Raw genomic sequence first — 21,058 nt, 5'->3', positions numbered from 1 at the left:
ACGAGAGCATACCTCACACTAAAACTTCACTCCTGCAAGGGTTTTAGCAAACTTTAAAACCAATTCATAACCTGCTTCTGTCTGGTAGATAGAAAGATGAGGGTAAAGCTGAACTCCAGGCAGATATAAAAGATTGTGCAAGTACCTGAAATCTACAGGACAGGACTGTGCTGTGTAGCAGAGCTGTGTATAACCTAGGACTTGATGGACACAAATAGAAATCCTTTGGTAGGGTAAACAGCTCACATTATATGTATTTTATCTACTACTTCAGCTTTAAAGTGTAAGTTCACTTTTTCCCATGAAATGAAAAGGCAAAATGACTTCCTAAACCAGGGGTGTCGAACTCAATTTCATCGCGGGCCGCATCAGCATTATGATTGTTCTCAAAAGGGACGGTTGTATCTGTAAGATTAAATGCCCATCACATCCCCTCCCCTTACATTAGATGTCAAGAGCCACCCCACCATCAAAAGCTGAGTCCCCCACCCTCACTTACATCACAGTGCACCCCCCTGTCCTTATGCTGCTGCTGGGAAGAAGCTGGATGCATTGCTTGAAAGCAGAAAGTAAGGGTCTGGAGGAGGACCAGAGCACTCCTGCAGCTGCAGGAGAGGTGCGAGGGCGACATGAAATGGCCTGAAGGGCCGGATTTGGCTCGCGGGCCTTGTGTTTGACACCTGTGCCCTAAACAAACCCTTCCACCTCCTTTATTCCCCGCTGCATTCACCTTTTGGCGGATCAGCTGTCACTTGCCGTGCAGCAGTCTGGGGGAATTTTAAAAAGCTATGTACATTTCCACTTCTCTCCTTAGGGCTTCTGTGACAGATAAGAGCAATTCTGATTGGTCAGGTGCGGGCACAAAACCACTGTGACCAATCAGATTTGATCTGTTTTAAACGCCCTCAGGAGAGTGGGCTTTCAGGTGCCTGCAAGGCTTCACCAGCTGCATGGGTAGTGACAGCTAATCTTCCATGGATGTAAGTGCAGTGGGGACCAGAGAAGCGTGTAGGGTGATGTCGTTCTAGTCTCCTGTGGGGAAAAAATAAGTCGGCAGCTACAAAAACTTAAGCTGCTGACTTTTAAAACACAGTCACTCACCTGTCCCATGATCGAGCGGTGTGCTTACCCCAGTCAATCTCACTCGCTGTCTGCTTTCCTTGGTGCTGGCATTTCCACTATGGGTACCCTGCTGTGACAGCTTGCGGCTTCACAGCCGGGTGCCCACTACGAATGCGCAAGTAGTGCTGCGCATCGTGAATGGTGGATGCAGTCTTCCGAGACCTGTCATGTATACCAGAAGACTGCATGCAGGGAGGAGAACTTCCACTCCGATCGGCCAGACGGTCAGAGCAGAAGTAGGAGCAGGTACCTATATATATACCTATATATCAATATTGGGTAACTGGTCCTTATTACAGAAAAAGTCTCACACTGGATTACTGTACAGTTCTAAAAAAAAAAAGATTTAAGAATACACATGGCTCTTGTATTTAGGCAATATTTGCTTATTCTGGAGTGCACTATAAACTTAATGGGCCGCCTCTGTGACCAATAGGTAGGCTCAGGAATGGGCAGGGAAAAGCTGCCTCACAAGGTAGGTGAGAACTCTAAATAGCATGATGAAAAGTAAAAGACGTTATGCAAACATTATGACATGTTCTTGTAACAGAAGAAAGGAATATTAATCATTTCTGTATTTATTTTTAGAAATTGTTAGAGGGGACAGTGCCTGGCCGCTACCGCTAATCAAGAGTCGCCGTCAAAGGCACTCCTCCGCATCACATCGCAGATTCAAACCTCTGTCCAGCAGGAAGACACATTAACTGAACTGGATGAAGAGGCCAGAGACCATCCGAGGTGCTGGGTAGGGACACTCAACAGCCAGAACTAGGTTTTCACTTTTAGAACAACCCATAAGACATTTTGCGTGCTCTGCATGGGCAGAATCGGGGCTGGTGTAATGCTGTTGATGGACTATAGAGGGCAGCAAAACTGGCCTTCACTTTTTACCTCTGTTAAATTTCCTACACTAAAAAGATCCAGTATTCACTGAATGTCTGAAATAGTCAAGATTACCGGTACGTTTTCTTGAAGTCAAAAAGAGAGCTTACGTCTAACATGCAATTCTGTGCAAAAAGTGAATCCGGTTTTGTATTTGTTTTTCCTCATTTTCCTTGCATCTGATTGAGTATTCAAAGTAAACACAGCTTTACTTTTATATACTAAGCTGAGTAAATATTCACTGTACTAGTGATCAACCTCTACTCCTTTAGTATATTGGTCCCACTATCTCCCAGTTTCTAAGGAGGAATAACCATGTTAAATATTAGTCCATAGACAGAATGCGTGAGCTCAAGCAGCTCAATACTTCAGTCGATCACTGACTCAGGCTGAAGAACCAAAGTATGTAATGCATAATTATGAAGTAAGCCTGCACTATTGCTGTATAGTCATGTAAAAGACTGCATTTTTACCCTTTTGCACAATCTGAGCTAGAAGTAGAAGGAAAATCACCGCTCAAGGTGGGTCTGCTATAGGGTCATACACAGGTGTAGGATTCCAAGGGTGCTGGCAGTGCACTAGGCAAACATGGGCGTAAAATGAAGGATGGATGGCCGCACTCCAAACCAAACAGGTTGTCTTTATTTAAACGAACAGCAAAACATACCAGATCACAGCAACAGAAACAGGAGGATAACCGACGTTTCGCACTGACTTAGTGCTTATTCATGGCTCAATGAATAAGCACTAAGTCAGTGCGAAACGTCGGTTATCCTCCTGTTTCTGTTGCTGTGATCTGGTATGTTTTGCTGTTCGTTTAAATAAAGACAACCTGTTTGGTTTGGAGTGCGGCCATCCATCCTTCATTTTACGCCCATGCTGAGCTAGAAGTAGTTCTCTTTAATAGACTTCTGAAAACCGACTGCTGTTTGGTTCATGTAAAGACTTTGTGATAACAAAAGTGATATCTTTCTTGTCCATTGAGTGACAAAGTAATTCAGAAACAATTGGGTTATACTGCTGCCTACAGGAGGTTGGGACACTAAATTGTAAGCAAGCCCCCTTATAACCCCTACTCTTCAATGCGTGCCTCATTTTTTTTTTTTGTTTTGCGGCTTGACATATTTTCTTCAGCTCTGCTGAACAAGAGATCTGTCTGTTTTGTTAGTCGTCTTCACATTTGTGATATTTCTTCCTCAATGACCAATCAAGATTCCTTGGTACATGATGCTTGAGCTGGTCACTGTATAGCAGGTATCTGGATCGGCATTTTTTCAGCACTAGCTTTAGGGGCTGAACCTGGACCCCTCTAAAATAGAAAAAAACAGTGCCGGCCTGGAATGTGACCTTTGGGCCCTGGGCTCTGCATTGTGATGCTTTCCTTTGTCTGTTGTATTTGTTAGCCACAAAGCAGCAGGTCCAGAGCTGTCACAGGTGTCGCCCTATCCCTGAAGACTCAATGAGTAAGGCCTGTTTCACTGAAGCATCGGTAGCCACCCTTCTGCTTGCACTGTTGGGCAAACTTTCAACATTTTCAACCAATTTTATGGAGAGCTGATATCTATTAGGTGGAGTGCTACAGGCACTCTCCTTTTCACAATTTGGCCTAGAGGAAGCATCAACCTGCTCCTCCTGAAGCACAGCATCTCCATCTTTGGTCTCAAGTTCATTTCCACTGCCTGCGTACAGTAGCTTGGTCACCCCTCGATGCCTAAATCCCTCATGAGTACCAGCTACCCAGATTTGTGAGTACTTGACAACTTGCTTCACTTCAGGCTTAGTTGCATTACCACTGTGTGACCGCAACATGTTTTTGTTAAGACGCACAGAGGACAGTCCTGCCACAGGTGACACCAGCCCTTATTCCCCTAGTGCAGGGGTATGCAATTAGTGGACCTCCAGCTGTTGCAGAACTACAAGTCCCATGAGGCATAGCAAGACTCTGACAGCCACAAGCATGACATCTAGAGGCAGAGGCATGATGGGACTTGTAGTTTTGCAACAGCTGGAGGTCCTCTAATTGCATATCCCTGCCCTAGTGGTTCTAGGGGAGTTTATTCAGTATCTACAGAGGGTACCCACACCTGTAATCCAGAACCTGGGATCCCTATTGTTATAGGGATGTTATCATCAGTGTCTGCCTCAGCTCTGTCCAGTGTGGCTTAGGCCTCCCTCATGTCCACGTGGACCTTCTTGCTCACTCTGGACTTCCCAGCTACTTTTGCCCAGATACTTTTGCCCACTATAAGCGTAGGATCTAAGCATGTTGTGGCGGAATACCCTACAGAGTCTCTGTGTCTGACCCTCCTGAGCCTTAAATCAAACCAGTGGCCCCACCTGAGCGTGTCATAGCTTTTCCCCTTTGAGAGGGAATTTTACAAATTGGTGGTCTGTTCCCACTGTGATGACGCTAAAGTCGTTGTGAATGCATAATCAAATTTTGGAATTTCACTGACAGTTGGTACATTTAGTTGGGTCCTTGGGTAGCATTTGGGTTTTACGGTCACTCCCTTTTATCTCACTGGTTAAACCCTTCTGTCTGGCACCTTTCAGCTGCCCCTTATCGTTTTTCATGTGTTTCTGCACACATTTTTCTGCTGGGATCCTGCTGCAGCCACCCACTGTAGGAAATAGAGTACATCCAGAGGCCTTAATAGGACCTGAACTTTAAGAGATAGGTCCTTCTGAGGCTGATCCAGTCTCATGAGGAAGGCCCTTCAGATTCCTTCTTCATTTATGTTCCTAATCAGGTGAATTGTCTGAGCATTGTGTCTAAGATTTCAACTTCTTATTCCAAGGCAGAGGGTGCTCTACTAGTCCAGGGTAAGTCTGTGGCTGCTTAGAACCATGTTATTTGGTTAAGGTTAGGCAGTATTTGCAGAGTTCTATGCTAGACCCCAGAGTGGATGGGTTCCTGTTCATCCTTTTGCAAGTCTGCCATTCACATGCATTAGCCTGGGGTTACAGTATACCTTTATCCCTGCCTACCCTTGTACTGATGTCCATCGCTTATCCTACCTCTTTGGTCAGACTGATTTCATGGTTGGTTTCCTTTTAACTATCCCTTTCGTATATTCTGCTGTTAGGTCTCGCATTCCATAATTTCTTGTTCCAAGATTGGTTGTGTGACCAGGCAACCCCTTCTTTTCATGGAACCTCCCATTCCTGAATTTTGAGGATTAGGTTTTTAAGGCTTGGACCTTCTTGCGGTGACCACCTGGTCTTCTCTTTGTCAGCGTTTCCCTGTGGGGGGCCTGTGTTTCCAGGGCACTTTTCCTGTTTTTTTTAATATAACCTTGTTGGTCTAGATTTTTCCTTCTTAGGTAATTACATGGTTCCCCTGTTGGTGTGTTGTTGGTTCTTGTAACCTCTTTCTGGTTTAAGCTCAGTGTGCTTGAAGTAGTACCATTCCCCTTGGTGGTAATCTCTTCTGTCCTGGTCTGGAGCACCAGGTTGATTTGTTGTGGCCAAGTTTTGGCATTGCTCTTCCAGTCACTGCTTGTAGACTCCTTTTGAAATTTGACTCTCCTATTTCTGAATTCCTTTGTTCCTCAATGGAAAAGGTTTCACGGTAAGTACACAGATGGTTTAATTTGAGTAAGGGTGGAGTCTTGCACGAGTTTGTTGAATTTCTTGCAGCTAGATTTCCCGCTATATTGCCTGGAATCCATTCCTGTCCACCATGGCGCCTTATCTCTCCTCCTGCCGAGTTCTCCATAATGTATAACAATCTACTAGAAAGGATGGTGGGAATCCATCGTAATGGACACAGCAAATGTGTAGACTCGGGAACTTAAGGTAGAGTTAGTGAAAGACCCTTATAATGGGCTCATAAGTTGTGTATACCTGGAAACTCAGCACATGGATAATGGGCACAACAGTCGTGCAAATCCAGAAATATCAAATTAGGACAAGGCCTTTTTGGTACAGCGGTGAAGTATTTCACCTTTAAATTTACATTATCAATTACCCATTTAAAAAGTATTGTACATTAAATGCCTTCTTCATAGGCTTAATTACTTATGGCCAGTTTAAACACAGTATATCTTTTTTGTTACATAATGATTGTAGCACCTATTTAATGTAAACATTTTTTTTATATTGTATTTAAAATGTCATTTTGTAGAAGTATAAATTTGTCTACATATTAGATGGAAACGTGTGTGTATAATGTCATTTATAGTTACTAATGATGCTGGGATAACTGTGCGAAAATGAAATTCTGAAATGGTAGGAACAACTTTTCTCCCAACTCTCGTCTCCATCTTTCCTACTCTCTCACCTCTCAGGTTTATGGCCTTCTTCACCCTCCTCCTCTGTTCTCTTTTGCTTCCATCCTTCCTCATCTCTGTTCTTCACCCGCCTCCGTCTTTCTTCCTCATCTATGCCCTTCTTCACCCGTCTCCTCTGTTCTCCCATGTTTGTCCTCCCTCACCTGTCACTTATTTTCTGTGCGGTCCTAGTAGGACTTAATTTCTGTCCTTCCTCCCACATCTGTCTTCTCGGCTTTCTCCCATCTCTGTCCTCCCTCACCTGTTTCCTTCATTCTTTCATGTCTGTCCTCCTCCTCACCTGTCTCCTTGGCTCTCTACCATCCAGTGGCGGCCCGTAATCAAGGATGCAGCGGCGTTGGCCCCCAAATTTACATACGGGACACATGGCATCTAATTGGCCATAGTCACCCTTTGGTTGAAGCCTATGTATATTCGCTATTGTCACACAGATTCTCCTCCCGGTCAATCAGGAAGTGAGGTCTTGTGACCCGTTTTCAGATTGGCGAAAAGAAGAAACAATCCTATTGGCCTAGGAGGAGGGAGGAGACACCGAAGAAGCTGTCACCAAGAGGGAAGCACTGCCCCATGCCATTGATGGTACATGCGGGGGGGGGGGGGGCAGACTGATGGGGGGATACACAAAAAATAAAAAACAATTACCACTTCTCCCATCTCTGTCCTCCCTCATTTCTTTCTGTCATCCTCCTCCCGTCTCCTTTGCCATCTCTATTCTCCCTCAGCTGTTTGATTTGTTCCCGTTGATATGCCCCCTGTTTTCTCACCTGTCTTCTGTTCTCTCACATCTGTCCTCCCTCAATTCTTACCTTCCTCGTCTGTTTTCTTATGTCTTCTCCATCTTCCCTCGCCTCCCATCTTCTCATGCCATTATCCTCCCTTAGCTCTCTTCTCCATATTTCTATCAGTTTTCACCCCATTGTCCCTAGAGTAATTGCACAAGGGACAGAATATTTTGGGACTGCCACCTGAAGTGTGTCTAGACAAGAGATATGTTACAGTAATGGTATCCCTCCTCCTGAAAGATTTACTGGAATTTCAACGTGTAATTTTTCTCCCTGCAAATAAAAAAATCACACTGATTTTATAGACTTATATTTAATTTTTCCTTTAGGATTTATAAAATACTGTCAAATACTTTGTGAACACAAACTTCTTCTGATAGAATATGTGGGAAGCTGTGCATGGCTGGTCCTCAGTCCTGGACGCAGTTTGGTGTTTGTGAAGAATTATGGAGCACAGTGTCCCGATTCTCTTCTATATGTCGTCTGTGTCCCATATCTACTCCACGATTGTCAGTTTTGACTGATTGTACATCTTGTATAAAAAGTCAGTTTTTGTTAATTTAAAAGTATTATCTGTGAGGCTTCCTCTATTGATAACCTCACAATGTGATCTGTCCTGGCTCCGCAGCACAAAATGTTGAGGTACGTCCACCTTATTCACAAGAAAAAAAGTCTTATTGTTATATATTGTAAAGTCCTGTGTGGGGCGCTTTGTATTAAAATAGATCATAAAATGTGAGTTAAGTGGCAATGTAAAATGGCAAAGGAATTTTTGCTTGCTTCCATTCCTGTAGGTAAACTGTATTCTCCAACTCGAGCATAGCAAAGTTTTTTTTTATTAACGTTTCCACCATGTTTCATGGGCATCTTGCTCTATCGTAAAAATACATTCCAAATGCCCAGACATGGACTAAATGCGCTAAAACAGTGGGGGAGTCCACTACAGATACCACTCTGGGGCTCCAGTCAGCCTATTTTGCCAGAAGAGGTCACTACTGCCACAGGGGGGGGGGGACAAATGGCAAATGTCTTGGCTTTGGTCCCTTGGAGCACCAACATGTGCAATGTAAAAAAAGAGGCCCCCCGCTTGCTGGAGGATGGAGGTCCGTTGTACTTCACCACAAAGTGAAAAGTCTCTGACATCCCATAAATTAAATGACAATCAGACACAAGAGTCCATTTAGAATATTGTGTTGTAATTCTAGCTGGCTCCTTTCTTCTCCCATTCCTAAAAAGAAAAAAAGATGTATTATTATTATACAGGATTTATATATAGTACCAACAGTTTGCACAATGCTTTACAACACAATTTAAAGCGGAGCTCTGCTGTTAAAAAAAAAAATATTAAAAGCCAGCAGCTACAAATACTGCAACTGCTGACTTATTAATTAGGACACTTACCTGTCCTGGAGTCCAGCGCTGTCTGCAGCAGAAGACAAGCAATCGCTGCCCTCGGTGAGGGAATCAGGAAGTGAAGCGTTCCGGCTTCACTGCCCAATTCCCTACGGCGCGAGTCACGCAGCGCCGTCCTCACTGGTCCCCATTGTGTTCTGGAAGCAGTGTTTCCCAGAACACAATGGGCGGGGGTGGGAAGTGACGCACTACCCACAGAATTGCTGCAGAGAGGACTTCCGGAAGTGGGTGCAAATACCTGTCTTCCTCACTCGCGTCTGACAGACGTGAGTATAGGAGAGCCGATCGGCGGCTCTCCTGACAGGGGGGGTTCGCGCTGATTGTTTATCAGCACAACCCCCCCTCGGATCGCCACATGGACCACCAGGGTGGGCCAAACAAAAAATAAAGCATGGATTTTTTTTTTTTTTTTTAAATGCCAATCAGTGCCCACAAATGGGCACTGACTGGCAACATGGGTAGATCAGTGCTGCCCCACAATGTCCATCAGTGCCACCCCAAGTGTCCATCTGTGCCGCCCATGAGTACCCATCTGTGCCGCATACCAGCGCCGCCAATCAGTGCCACCTCATCGATGTCCATCAGTGCCCGTAATTGAAAGAGAAAACTTATTTACAAAAAAATTAACAGAAAAAAATAAAAACTTATTTTTTTTTCTAAATTTTCAGTCTTTTTTTTTTTTTTTTGTGCAACAATTAAAAAAAAATCGCAGAGGTGATCAAATACCACCAAAAGAAAGCTCTATTTGTGGGGAAAAAAGGACACCAATTTTGTTTGGGAGCCACGTCGCACGACCGCGCAATTGTCATTCAAAGTGCGACAGTGCTGAAAGCTGAAAATTGGCTTGGGCGGGAAGGTGTGTAAGTGCCTGGTATGGAAGTGGTTAAAAAGGTTTCTTTGCGTTTTTGGTTCAGATTCAAGTGTGAATTCCAAACTTCTCCGTCTAACCTCCTCCTTTGACCTGAAGCAAAGAATGGGAACATCCTTGACATCTTTTCTCCCACCTAGGCACTCCGTGCAACTTCTCCGACTATCCTTTCCCTCTCTCTCTCTCTGACCACTACCTTATTAGTTTCACTCTCTCCCGCCAACAGTTACCCGTAAAAACCTTCACCACTTCAATTCTTCTCTTCTCACTGACCACCTCTATGACAAAATCTTATCCCTGTCTAGCCCTAACTTACACAATTCTGTCTAAAACACTTCACTTTCATCCTCCCTAGACAAGCTTGCCCCGATCACTACACACATCCAGAATCAGGCCACTTACCCCTACAACCTTGGCAGACAGATGTCACTAGAAGTCTGAAAAAACATAGCCGCGCCTGTGGCATAAGACTAAGTCTCAGAAAGACTTCAAGTAATATAAATCTGCCCTCCAAAAATACAATTCATGCCTCCTAACTGCCAAGCAGACCCATTTTCTCACTCTCATTAATAATTTATCATCCCGTCAAATCTTCTCGGGCCGATGCTGCATTTGTCCCCTGACATCTCTACACTGAGAACCGAGTGATCGAACACCGCTGATGGCTCAGTTCTCTCAGGCCCCTGAGCAGAGAGCCGTTGCCTGTGATTCAGCAGCTCTCCAATATTATCCTCCGTGCTCATTGGAGACCTGAGATGTGGAGGGGCCATCTTAGCTGAGAGGGCCATCAGTCTATGCACCTGGCAAATCCAGACTTCCAGAGTCGTGATGACATGGTGCCTGGACTGATGATGTTGATTTCAGCAGGGAGCGGCCTTCAGACCACTCTCTGTTGAAAACCTGTCACAGGAGTGCAAATTGAACTGCTGGACTTCTTCTAAAATGCCAAGTTACCGCTCTATCTATAGCAGCTTGAATGACATTTCTGAAACATTCTATAACCCTTTCATAAAAGAACATTTGTTAAAAAAAAAAAAAACAGTAGTGTCCGCACACTACTCCGTGTCTTCTGCCTGTTATCATTACCTTGGCTTTCTGTAGGACAGTGCCTTTGCCAGTGGTCATAATAGACAACGGTCGGGCTTTGAGTGCCATTGCGCAATTGACTGGCGAGGAGTCTGGATTGTGGCTCGGGCTGTTGGTTTTAACCTGGAAAATATTAAAATTGGGAGAAATTGTTACGGATCAAAGCAGAAACCAATTCCTACGGCCATACTGTAGAGTAGGGTGTCAAACCCCATTTAATCCTGGGCTGCATCAGCAGCATGGTTGCCCTCAAAGGACCAGTTGTGCACTAGGAGTGAGCTACATACAAAATGCAGTGTTTAGGGATGTGCTGTTCACAGAGTTCAGGAGTACCTGAGGAACCTATTAGAGCTGCCCAAGGCAAAGCTGTCCTTTTAAAGGAGGAGTCCAGCCTGAGCTTTTTATGCTGGGCCTCTCGTCTGGATTTGGTTTGCGTAAAAGTTATAGCGTCTACAAAATAGGGGATAGTTGTGTTTTTTTTTTGTTTTGTTTTTTTTACTAGTAATGATGGTGATCAGTGATTTTTATTGTGGCGGATACTTTTGACACCATTTTGGGACCATTGTCATTTTTACAGCGATCAGTGCTATAAATATGCACTGATTACTGTAAAAATGACACTGGGAGTGAAGGTGTTAAGTGTGACCTAATGAGTGATTCTTACTGTGTGGGGGCGTGGTACATCACTGATCGTCGTTTCCGATGACAGGGAACAGATGATCACTGACACTACCACGAGGAAGAACGGGGAAAGGTTTGTTTACCTCTCCCCGTTCTTCAGCTCTGTGACCCGATTGCAGGACACTGGCGGCGATCGGTTTACGCAGTCATGGAGCTTAAGACTGGGTTGCGAACACGACCCGCAGCTGGGCATCTTAAAGTGGACGTATATGTATGTGCTTATGCCCAGCTGTGCCATTCTGCCGACGTATATCGGCGTTATGCGGTCCTTAAGCGGTTCAAATCACAGGAAAAAAAAAATGAATACAGCTCTGTATTCATTAATACATCTTCCCATTTATTTGCTATATCTATTGCAAATACTTGAATTGCCATCATCTTCTGACAGTGTCTGTACAGCAAAGCTCAGACTAGGGGAGAGAGCAGCAACACAATGAGCATGTGACAAAGATATGAGCTCCTCTATGGCAGTGGTTCTGTTGGGGGTCCCCACAAGTTGGGAAATTTTATCAAGGGGTCACGGCACTAGAAAGGTTGAGAACCACTGATCTATGGCTTTTCCTTTCACTGTCCAATCTCAGGCTGGGGGAAGGAATAGACCTGTTTGGAACTACAGCAGGGAAAATTGGGGCACCTGCTGACATTTAATTTACAGATGAATCTATTCCTGTCCACCGATTTCAAAAAGTAGTTTCTGTACTACTTTTTGCGTTTTCAGCCCATGATTTAAATTGATATCTGTGCAAAAATTGCACAGATGTCTCTCTAATTGCGGCCAAAATCGGGACTGACAGGCGGGAGTGAAATTGTGCGAATTCTGCTGAATTCGCACAGCTTCATTCCCGCAGCCCAGTGTGAACCTGGGCTTAAATTGTTTTTCTCTCACCATCAGCATGCCTGAGAGATATAAATATTAGAAATGTGGCTCCTACCAAATGCTTATACAGTGCCTTGCGAAAGTATTCGGCCCCCTTGAACTTTGCGACCTTTTGCCACATTTCAGGCTTCAAACATAAAGATATAAAACTGTAATTTTTTTTGAAGAATCAACAAGTGGGACACAATCATGAAGTGGAACTAAATTTATTGGATATTTCAAACTTTTTTAACAAATAAAAAACTGAAAAATTGGGCGCGCAAAATTATTCAGCCCCCTTAAGTTAATACTTTGTAGCGCCACCTTTTGCTGCGATTACAGCTGTAAGTCGCTTGGGGTATGTCTCTATCAGTTTTGCACATCGAGAGACTGAAATTTTTGCCCATTCCTCCTTGCAAAACAGCTCGAGCTCAGTGAGGTTGGATGGAGAGCGTTTGTGAAGAGCAGTTTTCAGTTTTCCACAGATTCTCGATTGGATTCAGGTCTGGACTTTGACTTGGCCATTCTAACACCTGGATATGTTTATTTGTGAACCATTCCATTGTAGATTTTGCTTTATGTTTTGGATCATTGTCTTGTTGGAAGACAAATCTCCGTCCCAGTCTCAGGTCTTTTGCAGACTTCATCAGGTTTTCTTCCAGAATGGTCCTGTATTTGGCTCCATCCATCTTCCCATCAATTTTAACCATCTTCCCTGTCCCTGCTAAAGAAAAGCAGGCCCAAACCATGATGCTGCCACCACCATGTTTCACAGTGTGGATGGTGTGTTCAGGGTGATGAGCTGTGTTGCTTTTACGCCAAACATAACATTTTGCCTTGTTGCCAAAAAGTTCGATTTTGGTTTCATCTGACCAGAGCACCTTCTTCCACATGTTTGGTGTGTCTCCCAGGTGGCTTGTGGCAAACTTTAAACGACACTTTTTATGGATATCTTTTAAGAAATGGCTTTCTTCTTGCCACTCTTCCATAAAGGCCAGATTTGTGCAGTATACGACTGATTGTTGTCCTATGGACAGAGTCTCCCACCTCAGCTGTAGATCTGGGGCCTCTTGGCTGCATCTCTGATCAGTCTTCTCCTTGTATGAGCTGAAAGTTTAGAGGGACGGCCAGGTCTTCGTAGATTTGCAGTGGTCTGATACTCCTTCCATTTCAATATTATCGCTTGCACAGTGCTCCTTGGGATGTTTAAAGCTTGGGAAATCTTTTTGTATCCAAATCCGGCTTTGAAACTTCTCCACAACAGTATCTCGGACCTGCCTGGTGTGTTCCTTGTTCTTCATGATGCTCTCTGCGCTTTAAACGGACCTCTGAGACTATCACAGTGCAGGTGACTTGATTACACACAGGTGGATTCTATTTATCATCATTAGTCATTTAGGTCAACATTGGATCATTCAGAGATCCTCACTGAACTTCTGGAGAGAGTTTGCTGCACTGAAAGTAAAGGGGCTGAATAATTTTGCACGCCCAATTTTTCAGTTGTTAATTTGTTAAAAAAGTTTGAAATATCCAATAAATTTCGTTCCACTTCATGATTGTGTCCCACTTGTTGTTGATTCTTCAAAAAAAATTACAGTTTTATATTTTTATGTTTGAAGCCTGAAATGTGGCAAAAGGTCGCAAAGTTCAAGGGGGCCGAATACTTTCGCAAGGCACTGTATATAAATTTATAATGGACTAACCTGTTTGACTGATAAAAAAACAAAAACAGAGCTTCTAAGAGGACCTGTCATATTATAGAAGATAAACTATTGCAGTGCAGGGAAGGGTCCTGTTGGGAGGGTAATAAACATTTTAAGAAATTTTTTAAATTGCAGCCTTCACCCAATCCTTCAACAACAGGTTTTCGTACAAGAAGAGATTCTGAGATGCTGGTGGGAAAGAAAAAGTGGACCTCCATGCCATGAGAGCAATTTGGCCAGGAAAATCGGCCATGTGTATGCTCCATCGCAGTTTTCCCGACAGGAAAACTGCCCCAAAAAAAAGAAGAGAACCAGCTCTTTTTTCCCGCCGGCTTTTAACCCGGCAGTTTTCCTATGGGAAACACAGCACTGGAGCATACACACGGCCGGGATTCCCGACCAAAGCTCTCATGGCAGTTTTCTTGTTGGGAAATCCGGTCGTGTGTAGGGGGAAAGTTACCGAGCAGGTTCTCGGTTTCCCCGGCTGACTTACGTGTGTACAAGGCTTAACTCTCTACATTCTGATTTTCAGGACATCATCAACAATATTCCCAGCTAACTGCCCTTCACTCTTATTCCTTGTCAGCACGGAGGAGCCTTTGAAATAATTTTCAGGTCTCGGAGGAACTCTAGTGTACCATGGACCCCTGGTTAAGAATGGTTGGACTAAATCAGACTACCACTGATAAGGTCAAGAAGGAATTTTCATCCCTCAGGTTGTAGAGATAAATGACCATGTTTTTTTTGTGTCAGCCAACTATGACCAATGAATAAAAGTAGACTATTACCTTTATACTTACTGACTGACTGCTGTCCAGGTGGGCCGGGTCAACTGCAGTGCCTAGAGTAACCGGCCCCAACTCTGCCTTTCTGAGATTCTCTTTCACTTCAACAATCTGCAGCTCCAGATCCACTCGTTGGTTTTCCCGCTGCTTGCACTCCTCCTCCTTACTCTTCAGCTTCTCCTCCAGGCATGGCAGGATACTCTTGTCTGTCAGGGAGACATATTGTACCTGTTAGATCCATCCAATGTCATGTCCAAATTACAACCTCACATGGAGATCTGTTCCATCTAACGAATGCTCTCTATTTTACCAGCCGGTACGGTCTGTTGCCAATGCAATCTGATGGGAGTCCATTTTATTTATTAATATATTAAATTATAAATATATTAATTTATATATATTTTTTAAACTTGCACAGCTGTTCACACAGAACAAACTAACATGCAGTTTTGATGGATGAATAGGGTAATAGACAGTGTGATAGCCACTAAATGGAGCTAAGAAACATACCCATTTCTTATGATAACACCATCTAGTGGCCATAATGCAGTATTGTAGAGTCCGGCGTGTTCGCATAGAACACGTGCAGAGCCTGCCAGGAAGTCGGCACCCGCGCTGCGCTAATCACAGCCAGGGAGACATTGTCCGATGCTCGGCTGCAGAGATCGGGAAATGTCTGCCTGGCTGTGATTAGCGCAGCGCGGGTGCCGACTTCCTGGCGGGCTATGCACGTGTTCTATGCGAACACACCGGAGCTCATCCTTAATTGACCACACATCAGGGACAAATAACACTGAATGTGGGCACCCCCACTCGACAGCAGCCAGTTGTTTGACTAATTGGCTGCAGTGTATGGCTACCTTCAGGCCCCCTTGACATGGGCACTGAGGCTTGTACATTATTGGGGGAGATTTACTAAAACTGGTGCACTCAGAATCTGATGCAGCTGTGCATGGTAGCCAATCAGCCTTTAACTTCAGCTTGTTCAATTAAAGGGGTTGTAAAAGGTAAAAAATGTTTTCCCTAAATAGCTTTCTTTACCTTAGTGCAGTCCTCCTTCACTTATCTCATTCTTCCATTTTGCTTTTAAATGTCCTTATTTCTTCTGAGAAATCCTCACTTCCTGTTCTTCTGTCTGTAACTACACACAGTAATGCAAGGCTTTCTCCCTGGTGTGGAGAAAACCTCTTGGGGGGGGGGGCGAGCAGGCAAGTCAGGACACTCTCTACTTTGCAGATAGAGAAAGGAGCTGTGTGTTAGTGGGTGTCCTGACACTCCTGCTCGCCCCCTCAAGAGGCTTTCTCCACACCAGGGAGGAAGCCTCGCATTACTGTGTGGAGTTACAGACAGAAGAACAGGAAGTGAGGATTTCTCAGAAGAAATAAGGACATTTAAAGGCAAAATGGAAGGATGAGCTATTTAGGGAAAAATATTTTTTTACCTTTACAACCCCCTTTAAGATTTGGCAATAAAACCTGGAAGTGGATTGGTTTCTATGCAGAGTTGTATCAAATTTTAAACTCTCCAGCTTTAGTAAAAAAAAAGAAAATCGGCCATGTGTTTATGTGGCTTGAAATGCCAGGTCCTACCTGCTGGAATCATATGCAAGTCCACTAACAGTGTGTGTTTGAGGCCACTTACACACACACACACACACACACCCCCCCCCCCCCCAATATTATGATGAGCGGCTGTCCCAGTGCAGGTGTCCCCATACACTTACATAGGGTACCTACACGCAGCACCTGACAGCTCCAGCTATCTAAACAAATGTCCCATTCACAGTGTACAAGCCTCAGCACCCAAGTGAATGAGGCCCAACCCTTTATCACAGCCCTTACCACTCCAATATGTCATGAAAAAAAATACTTCTATATTTTAAATATTTATATTTCATTGCTCTGCTTTAAATGGCTCATTCAAAATGAATAGGCTGAATGCACATTCACATAAAATGCAGTCTGCCCCATTTTACGTATCATAGTGTGATGTACAGAACATGATGTGCCATGCTGTGTCAAAGCACATATGCATTGTGGAGGTGTGTTGGAGTACCATTTACACCCAATGCATATATTGTGCATGACATGTTCCCACAGGGCAGTGGTGTGAATGGACTCTTAGATCTTCAACTATGTAGGGCAGGGATATGCAATTAGCGGACCTCCAGCTGTTGCAGAACTACAAGTCCCATGAGGCATAGCAAGACTCTGACAGCCACAAGCATGACAGAGGCATGATGGGACTTGTAGTTTTGCAACAGCTGGAGGTCCACTAATTGCATATCTCTGATGTAGGGGCAAGGGCCTGCCTAATTGGATAACAAATTCATCCGATTATTTAAAAGGTATGTTGTATCTCCTTATACTACTTTGCTACATTTTTTAGTTTGAAGCTGAACTCTAGCTGCAAAAACTATTATTGAAATGCATTCCTCAATAGTAACAAAATAACTTATGTCCATTAGATTCCATTGCAGACCAAGATGTATCCTTGTAAAAGTAGCAGTGACATCACTGTACATAGTCTGTGGGAGGGGCCCAGCAGGCTCCACCCACTACAGGCTGACTGCAGAAAAATCTACAGGAGGGGGCGGAGACAAGACCAGTCTCCCTGCACAAGGAGAGAGAGAGCAGCAGTGAGCAGTCTTTATTACAGGAAAAGTCTCACACTGGATTACTGCACACCAAGATTCAGGGAAGACACATGAGAAATGTATTTCGATCATTTTTGACTGTCCAAGAATATGATTGTAGAGGTATCTTACCACCACAGGTAGCAATGTTCTCCTTGAGTTCTCGCCTCTCTTTTCGGAGGTGGGCCAGCTGCTCCCGAATATCTTCCCTCTCTTTCTCCAGCTTCTCCTTCACCTCCGTAAAGCGCCTGGCTTCCGCCTCCGTGCGGTTCTTGCCCAATTTGTTCTCAATGGCGACTGCGTAGCAGAAAAATGGCGTTTAAAAAAAATTGCACATTCTCAAAACTAAAGTCTTCAAATACATGTTTATTGTGAAAAGAAATCCCACCGCTGATCTCTGGAAAGGAGAAAGACCATCATCTGAAGGATCTGACACTTCCAGGAGTGGCATATTTGCGCCCCCCCCCCCCCACACGCTGTGGTTTCTTTGGCTTGCACATCACAGTAGTGACATAGGGGCCAATGGATCAAACCACTGATGAGGTGGGGGACTGGAAAAATGTATACTGCGTCGGGTCTTAGAGTTTTGATCAAAGTAGGGGACGAGAGCAAGCTTTTATCAGCAGTCTGTGCCCCCCACACTTGTGAGATTTTTTTTTTTACTTTTAGGACAGAAAAGGATTCTCTGCAATGGGTACAACAAAAACACTTTCCAAAATAAATGAGAAAAAGGAATCCATGTCATGTTAATATTACTGCCTGTGACTTTGTCCTGGAGTCTGTGTCACAAGAACAAGAAGTGATGTGAAAACCCTAAATGGGGTCGCGGGCGGCAAAAAAGACCATTATTTATTCATTCCAAGTCTGTGCAGTACAAAAGTATGGAGCTGGGCTTTAAAACAAACAAAAAAAAACTCGCTATTTTCAGCAAATAATATTGCAATTTTTTCAGTAATGATTCATAGTTTACAATTATTGTTTCTTGTACTGGAATAGAGGATCATGCCATTTCAGCTCCAGGATCGCTGTCAGACATTACAACTCACCTGCATTGGTCGGTCTTCCTTTATCCGCCTTGTTTTTCCCAAGCAGTGGACTCGCCGTCACCGCAGTGTCTTCTCTCACCTGCAGGCCGGGAGACATCTCCTCTGCGCTGGGTTCCATTTCCTGCAGCACAATAAAAACGCAGCTTGACTACACGGCAAATACTGGTCAAATGTATAAACTGATTATTTATTTTTTTTGGAAAATATCAAAATGTCAGAACAAAAAGCACAACTGGTATTTTGGGGCGACTCATAACATTATCAGAATATTGCACTTGCTTAGTGTGATACTTCTATTTTCTTTATCCTAAAAAATGGACAGGAAACAAAATGCGTAACACATTGCACCAATAGTACATAACAGTTCCCTGCTACATATGTACATCGCCTTAGTGCATTGCTGTGCCATTCAAAATAAATGTCACTGCACTCTGAATTGAGTGACTTGCATGTTGAGTGACGTCATTACTGCCTGACCATTCCAGCAGCCTAACAGAGTGATCCTGGAAAGAAGATGCAGGTGCCCGAGCGCTGACAGGCTTTGATAAGTCTGTGGTAACATCAGGGGTGGACTGACAACTCATGGGGCCCCCGGGCAATAGAAGATTATGGGGCCCCCAGGCTTACAAATGGCCACCACACCTGGAGGCAGTGCAGAGGCCGGGCAGCTAAAATCTCAGAATTTTCACATCAAAAGCATGTTGGTTTCAGACACATCAGGGACAGATGTAAAAAAAAAACACAGATTTTTACATACTGTCCCTGGTTTTATTGAGCCTGGCAACCCTGATGGGGCCCCCTAGTGGCATGGGGCAGTGCCCGAGAGTCCCAATGGTCAGTCCGCCCCTGGGTAACATACAACTTAAACCTCCTATAAAACTATAGCAGTTTGATATTATAAGTGTGAATGACACCTGCACTGTGCAAATGTTACTCTATACACACACACAGTGAGGGGGGGGGGGGGGGAAGTATTTGATCCCCTGCTGATTTTGTACGTTTGGCCCACTGACAAAGAAATGATCAGTCTATAATTTTAAGCAGTGGGACAGAATAACAAAAATATCCAGAAAAATGCATCGAAAAAAAAAATCATACTTATTTCAATGTATTTGATCCCCTATCGATGAGCAAGATTCCCCCCCCCCCCCCCCCACGAAGGGGGCCAACAGCCACTACACATGTGACAAACGTACTTCAGGTTCGGACACGGATTTGATTTTTTAAAGGGTCAGTAGCACTACACACTATTTCTGTTTAACCTTAACTTTAGGACTAGCCCACCGCACATATACCGCGGCAGGGCGGCTCTGTTGTGCAAAACAATGTGCCTGTACATTGTTTCATGCAATAGATACTGTGGGCACCCGATGCAAGTTCTGCTTTAAATGCAATATTTACTCATCCCCATCACAACCCAAGGGAGATTGTGGAAGCCCTTTACTTTGTAGCAGCTGCCAGCCCAACATTCAGATTGCCATACTATTGGATAACAATAATAATATAAAAGATACATGAATTTCCCGTATTATTCATCCACTCTTCCAAGCAATAAAAAGCTTACAGAGGTTCTTACCCATTCCAAACTCCATTCAAAAACAAAATTGGCTTTAGAAACACTGTAAGGTAACAAAGTTGTCTTTTTATATGCTGGGTTCCTGACACTCATCTGAACTGAGGGTACCACCTGGATGAGAACTAAAAACACCTTCCACATTCCACATTACAGAATGTGACCAACAACTACTACTACTGGAAAGGTCACCTGGATAAAGGAGACATGCCAGGCCCCTCACCTCTTGGACAGGACATGGCGGCTCCGGATCACTACACAAGGCGGACTCCGGTTCCACATCCTTTGCTTTGGCAATTTCTGGTCCTGGAGAGCTTGCCAGGCTTCTATCATGACCTTTGATCCCGGCACTGTGTAGGAAGGACTTTCCTGGTAGAAGGTCCAGGTAGGTGTGGTCCTCTAGTTCTTTTGGAGCCTCTGTTTTTGGCTCCTCCTCCTGCGCATACATATGAAAAAAGAATTAAGGACATATTTGACTTTTGCTATCCCTGTTATACATCTTGTGTAATACAAAAAACATTTCCTACTCTACAAATGATCCATCCTCAGATTATTGGATATTATACCGATCCAGGAGGTGCATATCCAGTGCAAATAGCGACTGGGATTTATTAATGGATTCTCAATACACTTCAGGAAACTACTCTGGAGTTGTAGGCCCGGATTCAGATACGAGTTACGACAGCGTATCTCCGGATACGCCGTCGTAACTCTGAGTGTGCGGGGTCGTATCTATGCGCCTGATTCTTAGAAGTTACGCATAGATTTCCCTAAGATCCGACCGGCGTAAGTCTTATACACCGTTGTATCTTAGGCTGCATTTACGCGAGGAATATGCAAATTAGGTAGATACGCCGATTCAGAAACGTACGTCCGCCCGGCGCATTTTTTTACGTCGTTTACGTAAGGCTTTTTCCGGCGTAACGTTACCCCTCATAAAGCAGGGGTATATCATGGAAAACGAAACGAAACGAAGTAGTTCGCGAATAGGGCTGTACGTAAGTTACATTCATGTCGAAAGCATTGACAGTTTGCGGCGTAATTTGGAGCATGCGCACTTGAAGAAGGTTCACGGACGGCACATGCGCCGTTCGTAAGAAACGTCAATTACGTGGGGTCACAAGTAATTTAAATAAAACACGCCCACATCATCCACATTTGAATTAGGCGGGCATACGCCGACACATTTACACTACGCCGCCGTAACTTAGGGCACAAGTTCTTTCTGAATACGGAACTTGCGCCCTAAGTTACGGCGGCGTAATGTATCGGAGATACGTTACGCCCGCCGATAGATACGAAAATGTATCTGAATCAGGGCCGTAGAGAGCAAC

General features: G+C 44.2%; 2 protein-coding genes across 6 annotated transcripts in view; one reads left to right on the top strand and one right to left on the bottom strand.

Annotated features, from left to right (window-relative positions):
* VWA2 (von Willebrand factor A domain containing 2) overlaps nt 1-2,502 on the top strand; it is an 88,985-nt gene extending 86,483 nt beyond the window's left edge. The window contains exon 14 of the mRNA XM_040361567.1: nt 1,711-2,502. Within this exon, the coding sequence (XP_040217501.1) occupies nt 1,711-1,826 (116 nt within the window). The 3' untranslated portion in view covers nt 1,827-2,502. The remainder of the gene's footprint in view (nt 1-1,710) is intronic.
* Nucleotides 2,503-7,372: 4,870 nt separating this feature from the next.
* The window catches only part of AFAP1L2 (actin filament associated protein 1 like 2), a 188,518-nt gene continuing 174,832 nt past the window's right edge, over nt 7,373-21,058 (bottom strand). For 3 of the 5 annotated variants that reach the window (XM_040361564.1, XM_040361563.1, XM_040361562.1), the window contains exons 14-19: nt 19,948-20,160; nt 18,152-18,272; nt 17,238-17,402; nt 14,474-14,676; nt 10,446-10,568; nt 7,373-8,306 (exon numbers count right to left, since the gene is read on the bottom strand). In XM_040361564.1, coding sequence (XP_040217498.1) covers nt 8,280-8,306; nt 10,446-10,568; nt 14,474-14,676; nt 17,238-17,402; nt 18,152-18,272; nt 19,948-20,160 — 852 coding nt within the window. In that variant the 3' untranslated portion in view covers nt 7,373-8,279. The remainder of the gene's footprint in view (nt 8,307-10,445; nt 10,569-14,473; nt 14,677-17,237; nt 17,403-18,151; nt 18,273-19,947; nt 20,161-21,058) is intronic. The other 2 variants (XM_040361566.1, XM_040361565.1) reach the window with 1 other exon arrangement.

This window comes from Rana temporaria, chromosome 8 (assembly GCF_905171775.1).
Source record: "Rana temporaria chromosome 8, aRanTem1.1, whole genome shotgun sequence".
NCBI classification, from domain to species: Eukaryota; Metazoa; Chordata; class Amphibia; order Anura; family Ranidae; genus Rana; species Rana temporaria.
This window is presented reverse-complemented; position numbering and strand designations above follow the sequence as displayed.